General features: G+C 35.1%; 1 protein-coding gene across 1 annotated transcript; it reads left to right on the top strand.

The window, feature by feature from the left end:
* The first annotated feature begins 3,411 nt into the window (after nucleotides 1-3,411).
* On the top strand, nucleotides 3,412-4,690 carry LOC126762342 (uncharacterized). The gene is made up of 2 exons (XM_050479049.1): nucleotides 3,412-3,499; nucleotides 3,553-4,690. The coding sequence occupies exons 1-2, from the start codon at nucleotides 3,418-3,420 to the stop codon at nucleotides 4,572-4,574; spliced, it is 1,104 nt and encodes a 367-aa protein (XP_050335006.1). The 5' UTR covers nucleotides 3,412-3,417; the 3' UTR covers nucleotides 4,575-4,690.
* Nucleotides 4,691-17,010: the final 12,320 nt, after the last annotated feature.

Here is a 17,010-nt window from a genome sequence, read left to right as displayed (position 1 = left end):
TGTTCCTTAGATTTTGTAGGAAATTTAATGCTCCACAAAAAAGGTCTGTTATGATTTTTCGATTAAGTTAAGCGTTTACGAGATATTCATCGTCAAACATCAATGCATACCTATTAAGGTGGATCAAAAAACAATTTTTTTTTTCGTTTGGTACTATGAAAAATAGGTTCCTATACACATCTAAGTTATAAAATTCATAAAAAATAAAAATATTTCCCAAAAATAATTAAACTTTAACTGTTAATATCTTTTAAGCGGTTGGGTATACGAAAAAATCGTATGAAAGCTTTTTTGTAGAGCATTCAATTTCCTACAAAACCTAAGAAACAAGATATTTTTTCAAGTGGTTGGAAGCGAGATATAAATTTTTCTATCAGATAATAAGAAAAAATAGAAAACTGTATGTAGGAGGACCTTCACGTTACAGTTAAGAACTCATGCTTGGAGAGGCTTTCTTAGAGGTGTTTAGGAACCTATTTTTCCGAGTACCAAACCAAAAAAAAATTTTTTTTGAATCTTAATAGTACATAACAGGTATGTCACAAAAGAAACAGGACTGTTAAAAAAAACAACAAAAAATTAATATTTTTCAAAAGTTATATTTTTTTATTTAAAGTAGTTTCCTTGTGCTTCGATACAGCGTTTAGCCCGGTCAATTAGCATTTCAAATGAGTGTTTAGGGTCATTTTTCAGAATGATCTTGAGAATATCGGTCGTCGCCTTTTGGATAGCTGAAATGTCCTGAAACCAGTGTCCTTTCATGGGCAAATAAAGTTTTCCAAATAGGTAAAAATCACAGGGTGCCAGATCAGGTGAGTAGGGTGAGTGATTAATGGTTAATATGGAGTGCACGGCACGGCGCATTATCGTGCAACAGGCTGCCTCACGGTATTGTGGTCGCGCACGACGAATGCGTGACAAAAGACGCTTCATAACACCAAGGTAAAACACAGCATTAATCGTTTGGCCAGGTGGGACGAACTCTCGGTGTAAATAACCTCGGAATCGTAAAAACAAATCAGCATTGTCTTTATTTTTGACTTCTGAAGACGACCGACTTCTGATCGTCACAGAAACCAAACCACTCATGCACATTACTACGGGATAGGCACTGATCACCACAAACTTTTTTCATCATTTCAATTGTTTCAGTAAACGTTGCCCCAAGTTTAAAACAAAATTTAATATTTGCTCTTTGCATTTTACGACCGATGACCAAAAGCTGTTGTCACTTTTTGATCGATAACATCGATTGTAGAGATCCAATTGTCTTAAAATTTTTACGAAATATCAACAAGTGATCAAACTTTTTTTTCTAATACCCACCAATAGGTGGCGCCACCAGAAACAGTTATATTTAAAAAGTTCTGTTTCTTTTGCGACAGACCTTGTATGTATATACAGTTGTCTGCTCTTATTTAGTCAACTTATTTTCACATGAATGCCTATGTGATATGGAAAAAATGGTTGTTGTTGCAAAGAAACAAAAATGAAAAAAAAAATGCAAACAGCTGGAGTAATAATTTCAGTGCGCAGATTTCGATATTGCGGCAAGTTTCTCAAAATTAAGTAAACGAAAGAGCGCTGGGAAGAAACAGTCGCGCGTACACTTGCATATAACTGTAAAAGTGGAACTGAAATATATTTGTATGTACACATGGTATACTAAACAAATATATACAAACCTCTTTTACTCGATTTATTTTCTAGCGAGTGACAAAAGACTGGCCAAATCAGGTAGAAGTTCCCGGAAATCATTCAGCAAAATTTTCAGATGTACTGGATACGGTTCTTTACAATTGTTATAGAATTTACTTTTTATACTTTTGCAAACTGTTGCAATAGAGTACCTATTATAGTTTCGTTCACCTAATGGTTTTATGTAAACTAAGCGAAATACATAAAGGGCATAAATAAATTATTAGGATGACGAGAAAAGTCGAAATCCGGGCGGCTGTGTCTGTCCGTCCGTCCGTGCAAGCTGTAACTTGAGTAAAAATTCAGATATCCAATTGATTTTTCACGTTCCAGTACACAAATAAAGAAGTAATTATAATAACGGAATACAATTTCGGACGAATAATTTCGCTTAAGTATGCCAGCTTATCACCAAAAATTGGCCAAAACCCTGTGTTTATAGTTAACTTTTGAAATATCGGTCTTTGCGGGAATTATGCAATTGAAATTCAGAGGGAACCCTTTCCTGACAATAGGGCTGAATGGGTTGAATCGGGTCAATACTTTTCTGAGCTCTCATATGGTATATGGTATCCAATATAATGATTTTCGAACTTCCAGATGACTTTATACTGGATATATCGACAAATATTTGAGTTATCTCAATTAAAAGTACAGAACGTGTTTTACTCATAACAGTACATATTTGTGCCTGAAATAAATAAAATGGGCGAAAACTTGAAATAGCCCCTTTATAACTATGGCTGACTTTGCCAATTTCCTTAATGAAACCCTGGAAACAATTTTTTAATATGTGGCAGATAATATTATTAATAGGGCAATTCAGAATCTGGGGCAAATGGTCTTGCATTTTAGCAATTGCAAATTAGCGAGCATATTTTTGCTTTTACACTAACGAAATGTACAGCGATGCACCTGTTACACCCTTGCAAAGAAGCAACACTAAAACGCCATTGTATTATTTACAACACTGGTTTGCAAATTATCAGCTGTTATCAAAAATAAAAACAAACAAATAAAAGAAATGGAGCAAATCGGTTTAAGCAAAAAAAGAATAAAACGTGAAATACCCAACAAAAAGTGGAGCGAAAAAGAAATCCAGAGTATACTGGATTTCTTGCAATAAGCTCCAGAAGTAGAGGTAAGTGAAATTTTTGCTGTGAGCACTTATTCAACAATCTATTTAACAATAATTTTAATTTTAATAGGCACCAACGGCTAAATTTTTTATAAAAAATTAATTGAGAGAACGAAAATAGACGCCACGTGGGATCTAATATGGTGGAAAGTGCGGCACCTGAAGGCTTCATACAAAAGAGCAAACGATTGGTGAATGTCAACAGGAGCAGGCCTTCTTGAGTCTGATGCCGGGGCGTTGAGTGTTGAAGGTAAGCGTAATGAATGCGACAAAATTTTGTCTAATGTTTATATTTCAGGCAAAGTGTTACCTTTTGAAGTGGTTGATAGTGGCAGTACGTCCATAATGAACGTAAACGCGCCCAGCGAAATACTGGTAATCACTTTCTCTGATATCGGCGAAGAAATTGTATCTCCAATTGACATTTAGGCAATTCACAAGCTTTGTTGTATGTCTTATGTCATATTTTAATATTCTTAAAAAATACGACACTTGTAAGCACCCTTAACTATTGTATGTCATATTTTGTCATATTTCTACACTTAATCAGCTGATAGTGAAAAAATGAAAAGAAGACAGAAATGCCACGAGAAAGTCAGAAAAATAAAATTATAGCTTCTTTATGTGAAAATCATGCATTGGCTCTATTAGGAGTTGAATCAAGTGAGTATTTGCATACATTTCTTCATTTAATACAAATATTTATACTTTGCCAGGTGACGATGAAGACGAAGCTATTAAAAGTTTTTTGATCAGCATGAGCTGTTTGCTGAGCAACAGAAGAAGCGTTCATTTCGGCTTACCAAAATGTTTCAGTTGGCAGCGAAATGTGCTAAGGAATCTTGACGAAAGCAGATTCAATCAGATGCTTCGTGTTCGCCCGGAGGAATGCGAACGTATCTTAGAATTAATTAAAAATGACGCTGTTTTTAAGACAAGTTCAAGTCCTTCACAACTTCCAATCGAATTGCAACTCAAAATAGTGCTGTATCGGTTGAGATCTTCCGGCGATGGACAATCTGTTCGCAAAGTGGCTTCCTTATTTGGTATGGGTGATCAGGGCACTATTAAAAATGTAACGCAACGAATTTTTAAACCCAAATTGCGATTAAAAAATGAGTTTTTATACTGGCCCAATGAAAGAGAAGGACTGGGAATTGTGTCCGCAACTGCGAAAGAAATGACAGGGTGTGTGGGTTACATCGATGGTTCCGAAATAAAATTAGCTGAAGCACCAGTTATGCAGCATGAAATTTACTATTCGCGTAAACGTCAATATTCTGTAAAACTACAAGCGATTTGTGACTATAAATTGCGCATAAGACAGGTGACGATTGGTTACCCAGGCAGTGTACATGACGCGAAAATATTTTCAAATTGTTCACTAGCAAAGCATCCGGAACGATTCTTGTCGACATCACAGTGGGTCGCGGGAGATAGTGCCTATCCACTGAAACCATATTTAATAACGCCCTTCCGGCAAAACAGTGTTGAACATAGAAAAGAAGAAAGGGATTTATTCAATGCGTATTTTTCCAAATACCGTGTACGAATTGAGAATTGTTTTGGTCTTTTGAAAGAGAAATTTGGTAGTTTAAAGGAGCTTAAATTTAGAATGCTTTCAACGTCAAATAAGAAGGAATGCAATGACTGGATTATGGTGTGTTGTATTCTTCACAACATGTTAATCAGTTTCGATATAGATAATGAAAACAGCAATGAAATTTTGATGCCTTAATTCCCTTTATCGTCAGAAAATAATATGAGAAATTGCTTGCTTCGTTATATACAAAATCAAAATATTTAATACTTATGCATTTGTTCTTTAATCATACAAGTTAATAAATATGCATGATTTTTATACTCTCGCAACAATGCTGCTAACGAGAGTATTATAGTTTTGTTCACATAACGGGTGTTTGTAAGTCCTAAAACTAAAAGAGTCAGATATAGGGTTATATATACCAAAGTGATCAGGGCGACGAGTAGAGTCGAAATCCGGATGTCTGTCTGTCCGTCCGTCCGTCTGTCCGTCCGTCCGTGCAAGCTGTAACTTGAGTAAAAATTGAGATATCATGATGAAACTTGGCTCCATAAGAAGGTTAAGTGCGAAGATGGGCAAAATCGGCCCACTGCCACGCCCACAAAATGGCGGAAACCGAAAACCTATAAAGTGTCATAACTAAGCCATAAATAAAGATATTAAAATGAAATTTGGCACAAAGGATCGCATTAGAGGGGCATATTTGGACGCTATTGTTTTGGAAAAGTGGGCGTGGCCCTGCCCCCTACTAAGTTTTTTGTACATATCTCGGAAACTACTATAGCTATGTCAACCAAAGTCTACAGAGTCGTTTTCTTCAGGTATTTCCATATACAGTTCAAAAAATGGAAGAAATCGGATAATAACCACGCCCACCTCCCATACAAAGGTTATGTTGAAAATCACTAAAAATGCGTTAACCGACTAACAAAAAACGTCAGAAACACAAAATTTTACGGAAGAAATGGCAGAAGGAAGCTGCACCCAGGCTTCTTTTAAAAATTGAAAATGGGCGTGGCGCCGCCCACTTATGGACCAAGAACCATATCTCAGGAGCTACTAGACCGATTTCAATGAAATTCGGTATATAATATTTTCTTAACACCCTGATGACATGTACGAAATATAGGTGAAATTGGTTCACAACCACGCCTTCTTCCAATATAAAGCTATTTTGAATTCCATCTGATGCCTTCTCTGTATAATATATACATTAGGAACCAAGGACGAAAGCGGAATAAAACTTTACATACATAAATACGGTATTTGAAAAATATGTAAATGACGGATAATGAAATCTCGATTATCACTTTACCATGCGAGAGTATAAAATGTTCGGTGACACCCGAACTTAGCCCTTCCTTACTTGTTTTTAATTCTATTTGTTTTTCTTATAACTCTAATTCCTTTTCTTTGATTGACATTTCGCTTTCCCTTGCTGCAACATCCATCTTAAGCTTTTGCTTCCTTATTTCTGACAAGGCAGTTTTGGAATATATTCCTTTCTGCCTTCGAGTGCACACATTGTCGTTCAACGCAGGACTTTGTAATTCTTCAGCTCGCTTAAACCACACATTCTGCTCCCGATGGACTTGTAGAATCGCTTTCTAAATGCGTCACCAAACTGTCTTCCACTACTGCAGAACAATTTAATCTGCTGCCGAAAATATCGTCCAACTTAAATTAAAAAAAAAGAGATTTCCTTAAAAGAATTTACTTTTTATTGTGTCGCCCTCCATACTTCCTGCACCTGTCGACCCTTCCCACTCTTTTGCTTTGTTATAATTAGTGCGCATGTTGCGTACTTTTGCGAGCACTATTTTCCATCCTACCATCAGCTGCGTGTCTTCGATGAAACGACCATAAAAGCTTTGAGCCGTTGGTTTCTTTAAAAAAAAAAATTATTTGACTTTGTTTTGGTTTTTTAAATTAAAATGACAAACCTCGAAACTTCTATTTTCCATTAGGAACTCCACAAGTGCAATGTAAGTGAAGTAATTGTTCCTGAAAAAGCATAAGATTTCGCGAAAAAAATTAAAAAAACATGTCCCAAAATCATCTGCTGCAAATCTTGTTGCTTTTCAAGTCGAGCGTAGGGAAATGTTTAAAATGAAAATGGACTGGGGAAAAAGAAAAACATGAAAAAGATCACGCTTTGAATGAGAAGATTGCAAGAAGAAATTAAAAGAGGTAAAGCGATTCAAGAACCGTGAATTGGAATTAAAAGTTTTGGAATTGGAAAAGGATGAAAGATTGAAAAAACTTCAAATCGAAAAGGAGGAACGCTTGCAAAAGTTCGAAATTGAGATGAAATATAAATATTCCTCTCAACAGTAATTTGTCTGTACTTTATTTATCTTTATTTATTTATCTTAATTTATTTCTCTGTACTTTATTTATCTTTTTACTTTAAAATATTTAATTCCAATTACTGTTGAGATGGATACTTAGTTAATACGGTTATTGATGTTTTACTATCTTCTATTATTCAAAGCGTTATTTTTTTCATGTTTGTCTTTTTTAAATACTTAAATTAAAATAACCAATAGTTTTATGTATAAATATATGTAATTAAAAATTTACAAGTGAATTAAAATACATTTAAGAAAACATTAATGCGTATATGGCTTATTTTTTAATTTCTCCAACATTGTTGGGAATATGGACATCAGGTTTAATAGAATCTTTCGTAGTAGTTGATGGATCTGAACCATCGTCGAACGAAGTGAAAACATTATTAATTGAAATGTTGTGAAGAAAACAGCAGACAAGAAATCAAACGCAGCATAATTTATGGTTTCTTTTGTTAGACAGACGCATTCTTAGCTACTTAATGTTTCCAAATCTTTCATTCAAAAGCTCAAAACAATGCTCTACTCTAACCCGGTATTTACTGTGCCGTAAATTAAACGCAATTTGGGCGTTTCTATCCAACTGAAACCAGAAATACATTGCTGTGAAGAAAAATACTGCTAATTTTCCTGAAAGAGTGAGCTATTTCGATATATACGAGCATCATTGTGCTTTTATTGAAAATATTATATATGTGATTTCTGAAGAAGTATGTCGTATGAGCTTCATTTGGCGATTCTGCTAACTTAATGCCGGTTCCATCAATACATCCAATACAAAACGGTAACTCATCAAAGGTATCCGATACTATTTTCGATCGGACAATCTCTTTGGGCCAATATATATATGTACTTAGATTGGTGACGCAAGAACACTCTAAAGATTCTTTTTGATTATTATCGATATAGTTTCGCCATCTCCCACTCCAAAAATTGTCGCTATTTTTCTATATGCTGCACTTTCTCCCGACGAACCTAATCGAAACAGTGTGATTGCTAATTGCAATTCGACAGAAGATTGCTCACATGAGTGCGCTTTGTTGAATTCCTCATCGTTTTTATTAAATCAACCAGCATATTATATTGGTCTCTATCTACTCTTAACATTTGGCGGAATCGGTCTTCGTCCAGTGTTGTCAAAATATTATTGCGCCAAATGTCTGACTTAGGTATAGTGCTATAAACTCCTCACCGACATTCCATAACAACAGATATAGATACTATATTGTCAGACAATTCATCTAACACTGCATCCAGTGCGTCATCATCACTTTCGATTTTTAGAAGAAAATTGTTGTTAAATGAAATATTTCTTAAATTCAATATCCATAATTTCTTCAGCAGCTTCATCAATTAAAGCGTCAGTTAATTTTTCTCTAAACATTTTTTTGAGCAGGTTTTCCAATTTGTGCGAAAATTTTGTTTACCATCAATATTTTTCTTCACCGATCAGCTGTGAATTAATGGTATTTGCAAGGGTTGCACAGAAATCACAAAAGAGACGTTCACTGTTGATGGTAAATATTTGCAATTGCATAATTTTGCAGACTCAGATGCACAAGATTCTGAATTGGCCTAATAGATAATTTCGGCTCAGTACTACCCCTACTCCCAAATACTAGGTATAATGATTTTCGTTTTTCTATAAACCTTATGTTGAAAATGTCGGTCAGTTTATAAGTTATATAGAGTATATCTTATATATAACAAGTAAGGAAGGGTTAAATAAATAATAAATAGTTCGAGCTGCAGAACTAAATAGAGAAGGTACCATCTTCTATAAGAGTGTACAGCTGCTGGCGTACGCCGATGATTATTGATATCATTGTCCTCATCAAACACGCCGTTTGTTCTGCTTTCTCCAGACTGGATAAGGAAACGGAGCAAATGGGTCTGGCAGTGAACGAGGGCAAGACGAAATATCTCCAGTCATCAAACAAACAGTCGTCGCACTCGCGACTTGGCTCTCACGTCACTGTTGACAGTCATACCTTTGAAGTTGTAGATAATTTCGTCTATTTAGGAACCAGTATTAACACCACCAACAATGTCAGCCTGGATATCCAACGCAGGATTGCTCTTGCCAACAGGTGCTACTTCGGAATGAGTAGGCAATTGAAAAGTAAAGTCCTCTCTCGACGAACAAAAGCTAAACTCTATAAGTCGCTCATAATTCCCGTCCTGCTATATGGTGCGGAGTCTTGGGCGATGACGGCAACCGATGAGTCGACGTTACGAGTTTTCGAGAGAAAAATTCTGCGAAAGATTTTTGGTCCTTTGCGCATTGGCCACGGCGAATATCGCATTCGATGGAACGATGAGCTGTACGAGATATATGACGACATTGACATAGTTCAGCGAATTAAAAGACAACGGCTACGCTGGCTAGGTCATGTTGTCCGGATGGATGAAAACACTCCAGCTCTGAAAGTATTCGACGCAATACCCGCCGGGGGAAGCAGAGGAAGAGGAAGACCTCCACTCCGTTGGAAGGACCAAGTGGAGAAGGACCTGGCTTCGCTTGGAATATCCAATTGGCGCCACGTAGCGAAAATAAGAAACGACTGTTAACTCGGCTATAATCGCGTAAGCGGTATCTACGCCAATTAAGAAGAAGAAGAAGGAAGGGCTAAGTTTGGTTGCAATCGGCGAGAAAATTCTGAAAGGTATTCTCTCTTTATTTACATTTGTGGATGTCAAATTACAGATTTGGAACTTCATATGGATTTGTGATAAACGCACGGACAATGAGATAATTTACGTAAATTTCAATATGAAATGGTTGATACCTACAACGCAGCCTCGCTACCAGGCAAAAACCAATTGATCAGGATAATAATTAAAACTTCGCATCCATGTACATATGTAAGTATTATAACAATCATATGTGTACTGAAATATTATATTTGGATGCAATTAGTGCAAATTTAATGTGCAATTGAAGTAATATTTTACCATATTTTTTTTGCTTTTTCGATAGCTTCTATATTCAAAAATATCCTGCGAGGTCGTATTTTAAATAGTTTTTGACTGGCAGCGTTCTAAATAGCGACCGCTCAGAGGTGCAAAACATATACAAAGTGAAACTTTAAACGCGTTTTTCTCGAAACGACATTTTTCAAAATTGCTGACATTATAACTCAACGAGAAATTGACCGATCAACTTCAAATTAAAACTGGATATAGTTGAATACATTTGCTATACAATAGACAACGATCTTTTTGATTGGTTGAAAATTGTCAATTTGGCATTAAAAAAACGACCTTTTTTTTCGTAAAAAAACAATTTTTTTTTCAAAATTACGCCATTTTCTTAATTTTTGATATTTTTCAAACATCGTAGTTCATTGTATAGAAAATATATTTAAGTTTAATAAACATTTTAAATTTTTTTGTTTCAGCTACTCATGCGACCGGAATCATGCCAGCAGTTGAGGCACCTTTTTTTTCGGCACTTCCGCAGACTGCACATAGCTCCGTTATTTTTCAATATTTTTGTAAAAAAAAAAGAAATTTTAATATATGTATAAAAATATATTTTATTACATCCATAGAACCTCAATCTAGTACTTTCTTTGAAAAAAATTCACGAACCTAGCCTAATTTTTCATGCGTCACACTGTTATAGCCCCTTGACCCTCTAACAGGCAAGAGCGTCCTGAGGCGGCCTTTAATAAATTGTCACAAATTCCTAAAAAATTTTTTTGTTGTCTACAACTATTATAAGAACCGTTAGATAATACATCTATATTCATACGGAAGAATTTTTTTTTTTGATTAAGTAAGTTAATTTATTTTAAGTTAATATACACAGTTTCTAATAAAAAATGAAAAGTAGTTTGAGTTTTAAGAACACAAACACGAAGACCGCCTCAGGGCGTCCTTGCCTGTTTACGCGAAATTTTTCTTAGGTATTTCTTTGGTTGCTAATATGTATTTTTATATTTTTATTTTTTTTAAGAAATGGAGCACAGAAATGGCAGGAAATTGAATTTAAGTAAACTTAGTGTTGAAGAGTTGCTCCAGTTAATGGAATCATGAAATAGACGAGGATGATAGCGATTTTAACAGTGAGGATGAATTGGACGACCGCGATGAATCTCTCCGGAAGATGAACATGCTATTTCAGCGTGTATTCGGGAAATGAATGAAACCACAGATTCATTTATACAATTCACCGATAGGTCCTTGAATATAAGTTCAATTGTTGATATACCTGTAGGATCATCAAAGCTTACTAAAATACCTGAATAATCTTCCTCTACCGTAGCAAGATCATTGACAGCAATATATTTCAAAGCAAAAAAAGAACCCGATCTCCATTACCAACCGTGGAAACTACTGGTCCCTTAATCATTCCCTCTTCTGGTATTTTTACAGGTTTAGGCTTCCACGGCAACTCTAGCTTACCGCCGCGTATCATAAAGATTGACACATCGGTGGAAATGTTCTGTTATTTCTTTTACAAAAGAACTAGTTCTATTGATTGCGGGAGAAAGAAATGGAGCAGCTTATTCTTAAAACGTCAAAAGCCAGTTTAAGATTGACGCTGAAGGAATTTTTAAATACATTGACGTACTCATTTATATGTCCGTTTACCGTTATCCGCATTTGGAGAGCTATTGGTGTAAAAATGCTTTCACTCCAATTCAAGAATCAATGACTGTAAAACAGGTTTTGGCGATAAAAAGATCTTTGTCTTTTAGAGATGAAAGCGAGAGGATTGAAAAGGGTAAACCGGGATATGATCCATTGTTTCGAATCCGAAAATTGTCAAATGAACTCAACAAACGGTTCGATTCTGTTCCAAAACCAGCTCGTCTTTGCGTCGATGGGCAAAAGTGTAGCACAAAATTAAAACATCATCTTCGGCAGTATATGCCAAATAAGCCACACAAGTGGGGTATAAAATTGTTCGTCTTGTGTAACTCCACTGGATTTGCGTATCGCTTCTAAGTCTATACGGCGCTGGCGATAACATCATTTTACCTGGTCAGACGGATCTTGGAAGTACTGCAAATGTAGTTGTACGACTATCACAAACAATACCTGATTTTGCTCATCACATTCTCTACTTCGACAATTTCTATACATGGCTACCTTCGTTGGTATATTTACGCGCAAGGGTCATCTACAGCTTGGGCACGATACGAGCGATTCGAATACCAAAATGCAAGCTTCCCTTGGATAAGGTTGTAAAGAACGAAGAAAGAGGATACTCAATAGAGTACGTGGTTTTCAAGTTTTCGCGCAATCTTATCTATTTTAAACGCAAAGAAACACTGTTATGAATAAAACATGTTCTGCAATTTTCATTGAGTTGGCCCAAATATTGGCGGATATATACAGCATAAAATCACCTATAAGTTCTAAAATCTTTATATTTTTAATATAATTGTAATTTACTAAGTTTGTTTTTTTCGGAAAAAAAACAAAATAATAGATTAACTAAATTAATCTTTGTATCATTAATTTTAAATACATACCATGTTGTCCAGAATCAATAAAAAAATATTTTCCAGAATTTACTTCGCGCAACACAAAAAACCACTTGCAATTTCGAGAACAATAGAGAGTTTCGCGAATAAGCACGTGCGTTCGGTTCAAAATCCATTTTGAGTAACATCGTTGAAGTTTGTAATTTTCATTTTTTCCGGTTTTTGAAGGAAAATTCTCCTATGTGCGACGTCTTCATTTAGAAAATTGCAACAACAAATCTATCTGCACAAGATGTCAAGCTGTTAAAGTTACCCGAGTTCCGTGAAGAAATTGCTGCTGGTCTTGTCGCTTACAAACTTAATCGTCCTGCTGGTCGACCAAGTTTCACACCATAAACACCCGTAGGAAAGAAACTTAATGTAGGGAAAAGAGCAGAACATCCAGTCGTGGATGTCCGCTTTGATCAGGATGATCACTTTCCCATTTGGCTTCCTAAAGATGGTGGAAAAAGAAAATGCAAACTGTGCCTAAGTTCAGAAACGTAGTGTTTTTGTTCCAAATGTAAACTAAATTTATGCTGCTCAACTACGAAACTACGGCAAGGCTGCTCTGTGGCGGGCTTTAGATTATTCTCACCTGCGAGCACAAAAAAATTAAAACAAATCATATGATGATATTTTTGAGATTTATGGAACCTAATTACCCTAGAAAAAAATTCCCAATCTTTTCTCTCCACGATTTTAGTTTTGCCTGTTAGAGGGTTAATATACTAAACTAATTTGGCTATGCCAAAAAACTTTAATGCTTCATATAATTGTTTTTGATTTATAATAATCATGCGTGGCTTCGTGAACGAGCTGCCTGTATTTTAGCTGCAAAACATTGAACGACAGTGTTACTGATCCCGATGAAGCAGTCAAATATTCTGTAGAATCTTTTGAAATCGCCGGATTAACATACGAATGCCACCACATAACTTGCGATTAAATATTGGCTCACCTGTCATTTTGCTTCTAAAAATATTGCTCATCAACTCGCATTAAGATAAAATGGGGAATGGTCGTTCCAGTATCCCTTTTTGAAGAGGTTTTGCGCAAAGGGGAAGGGGCCCCCCCTCATTTGAAAGGTAATTAATGGAGCTTTTGAATAATAGCACCCTTCCCCTCCTAGGACCACGGGGGGCTCTAGGGCAGCCTCCTGAAAATGGTGTAAAATCGTAGTTTTTCCATACAATTTTCACTAATTATTATAAAATTTATGTATTTTTACGCATAGAGTGACTCTATGTTTATTATTTTTTATTATTTCAATGAATTGAAGTGGAAATCCACTTTACTTAAATAATAAAAACACTGAAAATTAAAAATTGTATATGTATCGGTAATAATGCATAAAAGTAGTTGAAGTACCACGATAACCCAACCAACCATTTATACAAGACCCCCTTAATAATAAAATTGGGTTTTCATTTGTATGGAGTTTTTTATTTCGTGTTATACACATAATTAATAACACCCAGTAACGAAATAAATGGGTCTGTCTTTTTTGTTTGTATTTCCCGCCTCCATAAAAATTCTACTATTACATCAGCAAAGTTTGCCGGATTATTATAATTATCCTTATAAAAAAATCTCTTCACTACACGCCAATGAGATTCGATTCTTTGGGTGTGTGTGCCATCCTCGGCGATGAATGGATTGCCAGGGTCACTATGGTTAACCTTTTCATGGATGTAACTATACTCAGGGAGGCATTCATATGCGCGCCAAAAATCGGTCCTTCGTGTACATACTTACGAATAAGAGGGATGAGGGCCTCAGCGGAACGTACATTGTCAGGGCATACCTCCAGTCTGAGGTCCTCACTGCCATCTTCTATCATTCCCAGCACCCAATACCCTTCTACGCGTCTTCCTGAAAAAAAAGAAAAGTATTTGAATAAACATAATGGCATTATATATAAATTATTATTATTACCTTTGTTGTATTTGCGTTTCCCGAATTTACTTTCGTCAATCTGCACTACCTTACCTGGACCACCAATCTTCCCTTTGACTTCTTGGTGGTCTACCTGAAACATAACTACCGCTTCCCTGCAGTAGCTATACCAGTCGGAGATAGTGCCAGAAAACAATTTTTTTCCAACGCTCGCATAATCCTCCCTATAAATACCTTCCCGCGTAAAGCGGGAGGAAAAGCAATACATGAGGTAAAACACGTGGGGAAAGCTTGATTTGGCGCCTTCAAACCACGTGCCCGCTGCCCTTGATATATGGGACGTTGTCTTACAATTGCCCCTAGAGCATTTAAAGTACCCTACTGGGTGGCGTTTGCGCAATGCCATTTGGGTTTTGTGAACGGCACAAAGCCGGATTTTTGGCAACAGACCGTATACCTCGGCAAATAATACACACAATTCATGTGAGCCCAAGTATTTATCCATTTGCACTATATTCCACTGCTGTATCATGGTAGCATCACGACACATTACTGCTGCAGCGCTCGTGGATGGAATATCATCATCTTTAAAAAAAATTAGATATTATTTTATATAATACTGTTTTCAAAGAAAATTTCAAAGCTCCCTGAAAAGCGCCGCAGGCGAAAATTTGGAATAAAAAATTGCGCGATTTTTTATTCCAAATTTTCGTTATATGGACGTAATATATTGCCCTCTTTTCGGAGAGCTAAATAACTTATTATATTTACCTGATTGGTTATTTGACATCATTTAGGCTGTTCACGATAAGGTGGTTATCGGGTTATGTGGTTATGTGATTAAGTAAACAACAACAAAATGCGGTATGACAAAATAACCAACTTTGACCAACACAGACCCTTGTTTACAGATTATGTGGTTGTTTGCTTATTTCCAGTGTTAGAAAGTCGTTGGAATTTTACTAAATGGCAGCACAAAAACTAAATAAAATTAAGCGAATGGAATTTCCATTTAGATTTTCTTATTGGAAAACCTGCTATTAACAACTGTTTTTTGTTTACAATCAGCAAATTAAAACCGAAATAACAAGCATCGAGAAGCATCACAAAGCATCAAAAATCATCAGTAATTATCAAAAATTATTATTTATATAAAGAATTTTTTGAACCCTTAAAATTCGGATTACTTAATAAGCATATACCTTCAATAAAGTCCATTTCCTGAATAGCGGAACTTATTTTAAATTCGATTATTTTGCTTTTTAAACTTCGTTTAGGCATTTTATAAGTAGGAATTTCATTGAACTAGAATTGTAAACAATGAACAGCTGTTTGTGTAAAAATAAGCAAATAACCATACATAGGATGTTCACGGAGCACAGAGCTTATTTTTAATTTAATAATCACATAACCCGATAACCACCTTACCGTGAACAGCCTGATTATAAAGTTTGAAAGCAGTTATTTTATTAAATTATATTAAAAATTTCCAATTGCGAAAACACACCGGGTTTAATTAAGGCACGCGAATATAGTATAATAAAAATTTGAATTCCATTTAAATCAATATACCGTTAATACAGAAGTAACCCAATCAGCATTTTTTTCTATAATACTAACGTATTACTCCATTATTAAAATATATAGTATAACCTTAATTGAGTGTGGCCCTAAGGTTCCACCCCACCACCCCACCCCACCCCTTTTCACATTTGTTAATACTTTCAACCATCGATCCGAAACGAGTCCTATGTAAAGTAATCCAAATGTATATAAGACCTACCATTTTGATTCGTTGGGTTATTACTGTCTTCCTTTTGTGCTTATTTTCTTCGTCGTTTGAACAGTTCATATTCAGTAATTTTGCTTACATTTCAAGGAACAGTATAACACGTAATTGAAAGCTGTTTTATTTATTAAATTGTACATGAAATTGCAACTTAAAATTCGTAATTTATCATTAATTCAATTAAATATATTTCAATGAATGTGTGTGTGTGTTAAATTGGTTAAATTTTTTGCAATCAGTGCAACAAAAACTTCAAAAGAAGAGAGCCATTGCTTGAGCAAATGTGAAAATGTGCGTTTTTTGCTTACTTATATCTAAAAAACAAATTAACATTTAACACTAAATTTACATTTAACCCAAAGTTTAATTCATTGGCTATCCGTGCTATATAAATTAAAAAAAAAATCCGTGCACGCATTTAAGAGGAATAAGCAGTGAAAAGGAAATACTGGAACGACCCCAACCCGATAAAATAAAGAAACATTATTGATTATAAGGAATTGATTCAAATAAATTAAAATTTTTTCCCATTAAAGAATAAGGAAATTATTTTACTATTTGCAATTACATACTTTGTTTAGTACCCTAATAGCTTAAAATATCACGTACGTATATATAAAATTGCTTGTATGTATTCCGAGCCACTGGTTGATGTTTTACACCTTAAAGTACTTCCCTAGCGTTGATTCTTGCAAGTTGCAAGAGTATAAAAGGTTCGATTGCATCCGAACTTAGCCCTTCCTTACTTGTTAGTTGTTGAAATTAATTAATCGGTCCGGTTTTTTTATAAATAAATACATTCATAACGTATACAAAATGATTTTTTTTATGTTTATTCATTGGGTATATTATAGTTAAATAAATTATAGTAATGACACTTAAAAAAAATTATCTGTACGATGTCCACGATTGTGGCGGCAATTTTGATCTAAAATAAAAATTTAGAAAATATTATTAATTTGTAGGAAAGTCGCTATTTCAAGCTTTTTTGAGAAGAATTAGTCACTTGGGAATGCGTGAAAAATTCCCTGTACCGAAAAATATTAGATAAACGACCGATCGCGATTGCTCTTCCTACACAATTGAATTCTTTATTCTAGGAATTTTATGACTTG

This window comes from Bactrocera neohumeralis, chromosome 2 (genome assembly GCF_024586455.1).
Source record: "Bactrocera neohumeralis isolate Rockhampton chromosome 2, APGP_CSIRO_Bneo_wtdbg2-racon-allhic-juicebox.fasta_v2, whole genome shotgun sequence".
Lineage (NCBI taxonomy): Eukaryota > Metazoa > Arthropoda > Insecta > Diptera > Tephritidae > Bactrocera > Bactrocera neohumeralis.
The sequence above is the reverse complement of the archived record's forward strand: the minus strand, read 5'-3'. Positions and strand labels throughout refer to the sequence as shown.

What these genes read in the sequence shown, in the direction of transcription:
- LOC126762342 (XM_050479049.1), top strand. Translation starts at nt 3,418, where the DNA reads ATGCCACGAGAAAGTCAGAAAAATAAAATTATAGCTTCTTTATGTGAA. An exon ending in TCTATTAGGAGTTGAATCAA is followed by an intron (nt 3,500 to 3,552) that starts GTGAGTATTTGC and finishes ATACTTTGCCAG; the next exon opens with GTGACGATGAAGACGAAGCT.